This window comes from Mesoplodon densirostris, chromosome 6 (genome assembly GCF_025265405.1).
Source record: "Mesoplodon densirostris isolate mMesDen1 chromosome 6, mMesDen1 primary haplotype, whole genome shotgun sequence".
NCBI classification, from domain to species: Eukaryota; Metazoa; Chordata; class Mammalia; order Artiodactyla; family Ziphiidae; genus Mesoplodon; species Mesoplodon densirostris.
In genome coordinates, this window is record NC_082666.1 from 1,788,850 (window position 1) to 1,795,805 (window position 6,956).

Consider the following 6,956-nt stretch of genomic DNA (forward strand, 5'->3'; position numbering starts at 1 on the left):
CACTGCCAGCCAGTGGTCCGGAGGAGCCAGAGCCCCCTGGGCCCTCTGTGCTCCTGCTAGAGCCGCAGGCTGGGGTCCTGTTTGCTGTGATTGCCCCTCCCCTGGAGGTTCCCCCAGGCTGTCCAAGAGGAGCAGGGCAGGGCCTCCAGCAGTGAGAAGGGTGACCGCTGGTCTTCAGGCTGACCCAGGAGAGGCCTCGGTGGCCCTGTGGTCTCCCTTGCCAGAGAGGAGCAGGGTGGAGGGGACCCTGGAGGTGCCTGGCCTGCCCCACTGGACCCGCGGTGGCCTCTCCAGCCCAGAGCGCTCTGCCCGCTGGCTTGTCCAGGGCATCTCAGTCCCACGGCCCCTCAGGAGGCGGAGGGCCGGCATCGTGGGGTTCCTGCGGTGGGTGGCCGCTCACGCCGCCGCCCGGCGCCCTGTCCTTGCAGTGTACTGTCAGAACTTCGCCCCCAGCTTCAAGGAGAGCGAGATGAATGTGATCGCCGCGGACATGTGCACCAACGCCCGCCGCGTCCGCAAGCGCTGGCTGCCCAAGATCAAGTCCATGCTGCCCGAGGGCGTGGAGATGTACCGCACGGTCATGGGCTCCTCGGCCGCCAGCGCACCCCTGGACCCCGAGTTCCCGCCCGCCACCGCACAGGTGTTTGAGCAGCGCATCTACGCCGAGCGGCGGGGCGATGCCGCCACCATCGTGGCCCTGAGAACTGACGCTGTGAATGTCGACCTGGCCGCCTCCACCAACCCCACCTTCGAGGCCGGCTCGGAGGCCGACGGGGCCGGCTCGGGCGTCCAGGAGGTGGCCGCGCCCGAGCCGCTGCCCGCCGAGGGCCAGAGCCCCCCGCAGCCCTTCGAGCAGGGCAGCGCCAGCAGCAGCCGGCCCGCGACGCCGGCCGCAGGGAGGAGACCGGAGGGCCCGTACGCAGGGACCTTGTAGGGGCCCGAGGCCTGACCGGGCGCCAAGGCGGGTACTGAAGCTGCTTGCATGCGTTACTAATACAGACAAATGTGATCAAGCCACTTACCTACTGAACTGCTACTGTTGCCTGAAAAAAATGTGATTTTTATTCTGCTTGTATTTAAAATTCATGAAGGAAACAAATGCATTCGTTATACTGTAAACGATTAGGCCCCTGGCGACCTAGTTGCGAGGAAGGTCCCTGGGCTCCTTTTTGATATTCGAGAGGTTAGTCTCCACGTTGTAGCTTTCCCTCCCCCTATGCGGGGAGGGGGCGAGAGGCCACCAGACCCTGGTGCCCGGCCTCCTGCCCCCACGGCTCCCTCTGCCTGGGGCGAAGCTAGGGGCCTGTGGGGCAGGAGCACGTGTCTTGGGACCCTCGTTCCTTTCCCATGGGAACCCCCCCCACTCCTCCGGGACCACGGGCCAGGGCTGGGCCCCCAGGGGCCAAACTCCTTGTTCTCCCTTCTTCCTGAGACTCGGGGCCCAGGCCCGCCGGGTCCACCGTGTGTGTGGGGTGTGGGTGTGTGTGCGGAGCGTGTGTGAGCGTACGCGGGGGCGGTGGTGACGACACAGTGATGGGCCGTGCTGGTCACTGTGGGCAGTGGAAGCGATCGTGGCTGCGTCTGCTCTCCTGCCCTGCGCCCGTGGGGTCTGCCCGACCCCTGCGGCTCCACAGACCCTCGGTCCACCTGGGACCCAGGGCCTGGGCCGCCGGCCCCAGCACCTGCTGGCTCCAGCCTGGCCACCCGCCCGGCCACCTGCCCACCATCCTGTGAGGTGGGGCCTCTGCCCCGGGGCAGCCCACGCAGTCCGCAGCCACGTTGGGTTTTATGTTTGTTTATTTGTTTTCGTCTTAATTCAGATCTATTTCATGTATGGTTTGGAAACTTTCAGACCCAAAAGAGCAAAAAAATTTGGGAGGATTGGGGTCCCTGCCCCAACCCACTACGGCTTGGGGGTGGGTCCACCTGGATACCATGTCCCCCTGCCCCCTGACCAGGTCCCACTCACCTCCTGTTGAAGTGCAGCCAGGGTGTGTTCCGGAGGAAGGGAGCCGGGGCCGGGCTGGGGCTGGAGCCAGGCTCCTCGGTGCTGGACTTCCCCGGATGCACTCCGAGCCCTGCGGTATGCGCGCCTCTGAGGCTGTGGGTGGGTGGGTGGGTGGTGGGCACAGGCCTGAGCTGGGGCGGCTTGCAGGTGCACCGGTTCTGGAATGCATGGCGGGTGGGGTGGTGGGGGCGTGGAAGTGTTGGTTTGAGGCTGGAAAGCTCACTGTGAAGTTTAATTGCTGTTTGCGGGGAGGGGCGCAGGCTGTCCGAAGTGCTCGTGTCCAGACGTCCAGGGGCTGCCTTCCCCTCGAGTCCCAGGTAGCCCCCAGGCCTGGCCAGAGGCACGCCCCACCCCCAGACTTGAGCGGGCCTGCTGCTTCCCCCCACCCCCCGTCTCGTCCCCCTGTCAGGCAGGTGTGGCTCAACCCCCCTGACCCGCAAAGTTGAGCCGCCCTGGTGTGAGTCCCAGCAGAGGGCAGCCTGGGGGGCAGGGCAGGGGGCTTAGGCTCGTCCTGCTGACTGCAGCCCCCGCTTGTGGAGGGCCCTTGGGGGAGACCTTGGGTGGGGTGGGGTGGGGTGGGGTGGGGTGGGGGGCGGGTGCGCCTTCCATCCAGGCCAGACAGGTGGCTGCCCTCCAGAGAGCACTGATGGCTCCGGGCCAGGGTCGGGGGACCCTGGGTGGGCACTGACGCAGGGAGGGCCGAGCCCTGTGGTCCCGGCCCAAGGGGCTGAAGCTCCTTCCTGCTGGGGCTTTGGACCAACCACCTGGCCCAGAGGTGGACCTCCTCTGTCTCAGGCCCAGGTGGGGCTGGAGCTGGCAGGGCCCCCCGCCGCCAGGCCCACAGCCCACCAGGGGCCAGGACCAAGTCCTCCTGGAGTTGGGAGGAGGCCACACACCCTAAACTGTCAGGAGGCTGTGGGGTGGGGCGTGGTGGGTGAGGCAGACCCCACCGTCCCCGCTGCAGACGGAGGTCCCTTCACCTGTCCCTGCCCCACGTTTGCACTTTCATTCCACCACCCCTGGGGACCTCTCGGGGCTGGCCGCCCGTCCTGGCCGTTGACAGAAGGGCTCGCCCTTCCCCTCTCCTCCACTCCAAGGTGGGCACGGCCCTCACCCGAGGCCAGGACAAGGAGGGGTGCCGCTGGTCCAGCGGGGGAGGCGGGGGCCTCCCAGAGGCGGCCTTACCGCCGCTCAGGCTAGCACAATGTCCCGTGATCTCTGTCCTTTAATTGTTTATGATCGCCGTCTGTTTTGTTATTCTGGGTAAGGAAGGCAAGAGCTACAGGTGAAACTTTAATAATAATCAAATGTGAATGGGTTCTGAGCTCCCCCTGTGCCCCGGGCGGGCCAGGCCGAGCGATTTGCACTAATGTGTCCCGCGGTGGACGTGGGTCGGGAGCGTTGCAGATGGGCGTGGCTGATGATTGTATCTGCCGGGGCGCTCCCTCTGCTTCCTGAATGTTCCTCGGGGTGGGCGGCGGCGGGCCTGGGCTCGGAGGGGCCTTCCAGAGTGCCTTAGCATCTTTTGATCATTTTTCCCAAGGAAAACCAATTAAGAGAACCGGACCCTCCCCCTCCTCTGTTTACAAGACGACTAATTCCTGTCCTGTGAGCGTGATCCTGACTCACCCAGATCCTGTAGACCGAGAGACAAGCCACTCAGTATTTATGAGATGTCTGCACCTTTATCCCTAAGCTTGACTATTAGCAATACGCATATAACTACATAGAGTCTATTATATAGAGCTAAGTCCTGTCAGCGCCTTTGGAGGAGAGGAGGACTGGGCCAGTCCCAGCGGCTGTGGCGGGCGGCTGGCCTGAGCTCCAGCGGCCGGGATGTGCCCGGGAAGCAGCTGGGACGAGTGCAAAGGTCCAGGAGAAGGGACCGGGAGATGCGACATACTGTGAGCTCGGTGGGGCCACCCGCCTGGCTGGCGGCCTCAGTACTTGAATCCCATCTTGCTTTCTGCACCGTGTCTGGTCTCGCCCAGAGTCCTCTGTGGTTGCTTAACCTTGCATTTGATTCGATCGGCTTTCCTTGCCCCTGAATGTGGACGAGAGGTGAGGGGAGAGGCCTCTGAGGTGCAGCCCTTGGCCCCTGCCCGCTGTCCCGGAGCCGGGCCTGTTTCTCCTCCGTGAAAATGCATTCCTCGGCGGCCTTAGAGGAAGGAGGAAGGCAGAGAGAGGCTCAGCCTGGGAGGGGTCTGCTGTGTGCCCGGCCCGGACCTGTCCCCATTTGACGGCCGGAACCCTCCAGCACTGGCCCCGTGCGTGCCACCCTAGCCGTTGACGGCTTAGATGCCCCTCCAATGGGTTATCTTTATGGAAATATCTTGCTGTAAGTAGAAAAAGGCCTATGGCCCATTAACCAACTGAAAACTCGGAGAAAACCTCTGTTTGCCTCTGCCAGCAGTAAATCCTAAACACAGAATTGAGAGTTCAGAGCCGTCTTGAGCTTTAACTACTGTTTCCAAATGTTGCTGCTGCATAAATCTGTCATTATGTCATCCAGCCAGCTCCGGGCGTGTCACCCGCCGGTGGCCAGAGACCATGGGGGGCTCGGTACAAGGTGTTTCTAACAAAGCAAGGGTTTCTGGGTTTTGTTTGTTTGTTTGTTTTGTTTATTTGAGAAAAACGGAAAGGAAACTGATGCAGCATCTAAAGCATTCAGATTGGACAACCTGCTTGAATTCTGATCAATGCTTCATTGTTAGCGTTTTGCACATGATTGTAATTTTTATGTCAAAAGAAGCCAAAACTTGCAATACTATTTTTAGCAGACAAAAAAATAAAAGAACTAAATATAAAATGTATAAATATTTTTGACTTGAACATTTGGATGGCACTGGGTGCAAATAGACCATTCATCCTTTGGACGGAATGTTTGGGAAAAAAGAGACTTTTGAAAAGGAGACGGTTGCTGTGAAGAGTCCACGGAGGGGTTATGTAGTACTGTAACTCACGACTGTTAAAAATAAATTCATAAATTGTCCTGTGCTGTATACAGGAGGCCTGTTTCACAGTAACACTGAGTTCCATTTCAGCTGCAGAAGAGGCTGGCTTTTTTTTTTTTCTTTTTGTTTTTTGGAGAAGGAGGAAACCTCTGTTTGCTCCTCCGGCGCCTCCCTCTCTTCCGTGCTGCTAATTGGCAGAGTCCAGACTGTTGCTTTTTCGCCACGGCTGACACCGTATCCTAACTCAGAAGACACAACGTCCGCCAGCGACCAGGAAACCGAGGGCTTGCAGTGTGCTCAGAGCCGTTCAGGAGGTGAAATCCATTACAAACAAACAAAAGGATGTGATCGTTCATTGTAAAGCGCTTTGTAAAATTCACATTTACAGAATAATAAAGTCAGTTCAAACCCAGGTTGCCTGCACTTTGCTCGCCCAGTGGCATTGGGGGGCGACATTGAGAAGCCAGGGAGGGGCTGGGCTGTTGGAAGCAGGGTGGTCAACCATCCCAGGGCACCCTCAAGACCCAGGAGCCCTGGGCGGAGGAAGGGCCATCCCCAGGCTCGCTGCCCACTGTCCACACCTGGCCCACTTACCTCCCCCTCCCCCGAGTATCTTACACGGGAAAGGGGCTGGTGGGTAGGGTGTCCTTCAGGTCCAGTGCCTGGGGGAGGGCCCTGAGCTCCGGGTGAACTGGCGAGGCTCTCCTTTTCTTTTTCTTGTCTGCAAATGGGCATCCACCTCACCTGGCTCACCTGCCTGCCGCTCCAGGTGTGCAGGGGCCTCCCTCCCCTTCCCTCCGCTGCTCCTGGGCTAGGTCTGCCCCCAGGTGGATGGACGGGGAATTGCACATGGGCGGAGCAGGACACCTGGCTCGACTGGGGGCCCCTGAGGCCACTCCATACCCCTGACCATCCCTGGAACCGTCCCTCCAGGCCAGCCCGGGGCTGGGGTTCTCTGATTCAGGCCTGGCAGCTCTGTCCCCCCTGCGCTCCTCTGCTGTACCCACAGGACCTTTCTGGGCTCCCCTGGGCCCCGGTGGGCGAGGCCTTGCATCAGTGTGTCCCACAGACACGGGTTAGGTCTCGGGCCCTCACACGCGATTCTGACGCTCGGACACCTGGGTGGTGGGCTCCTCATCTGCTCTGTCCTGCGAGGTCTTGTCCAGAAGGCTTACCTCTGACCTGGTTCTAGAAGTACCCCCAGCCTCTCCCGCTTTCTCAGGCTTTGTAGCAGCTGCTGTGCCCAAGCTAGGGATGGATTTATTTGCTCACTTGTTTATCTTGCCTCCGCCAGGGGCAGGGGTCTGTAGGTCTGCTTCGTGTGACTTTCCCAGAAGGGGGTCCCTTGGAGCCGTGGCCAGCATGGAGCAGACACAGAGTCTAAAACGGGTGGGCGTGGTTTCCAGATGGGCCCCTGCAGCAGTGGGTCTGCTGGTTTGGGGCCGCCCTGAGCCTCCCCCTCCTGTGGGGGCCACATCACACACAGGGGCAAGCTTGGGGAGAGCCAGGCGCGCCCGCCAACCCCAGTGCCCAGTCCCGATGGCTGAGCGCCTCAGGTCCTGTTTTCAGAGCTGTGCCCTGCTGCCCGGAGCCCAGCTCACCCGCCAGCTGGGCCTGTACAAGCCCCTTCCCCTTCCTGCCCGGGACCTCAAAGCTCCTGAATCGGTGGATTCCAGGTCTCCCACCTGGGCTGGTGGAGACACCCAAACTCGGGGCCACAGGCTGCACCCCTGGAAGGCCCCCAAACGCCATCATAAGCCTCCAACTGCCCCCACCCAGGCGGGCCCCGAGCCCCCGGCGGCGGGAAGAGCTGGGGCCCGGAGTGGGGCTGGGGAGGTGGGTATGTTGAGGAAGAGCTCCGCTCTGAACCCAGGGGTCCTGCCGGGTTCTTCTGGCTCCAGCCGCCCGCCCAGCCCAGCCCAGCCCCTTTCCCCAGGCGAGGCTCCCGGTGTCCTAGGAGGAGGGAATTCGGGCCCCTGCCAGCCTCCGTCCTT

General features: G+C 61.5%; 1 protein-coding gene across 3 annotated transcripts in view; it reads left to right on the forward strand.

The window, feature by feature from the left end:
* Positions 1 to 2,105, forward strand: part of NACC2 (NACC family member 2) — a 71,559-nt gene extending 69,454 nt beyond the window's left edge. For all 3 annotated transcript variants that reach the window (XM_060101094.1, XM_060101095.1, XM_060101096.1), the window contains exon 6: positions 429 to 2,105. In XM_060101094.1, coding sequence (XP_059957077.1) covers positions 429 to 934 — 506 coding nt within the window. In that variant the 3' untranslated portion in view covers positions 935 to 2,105. The remainder of the gene's footprint in view (positions 1 to 428) is intronic.
* The last annotated feature ends 4,851 nt before the right edge of the window (positions 2,106 to 6,956 follow it).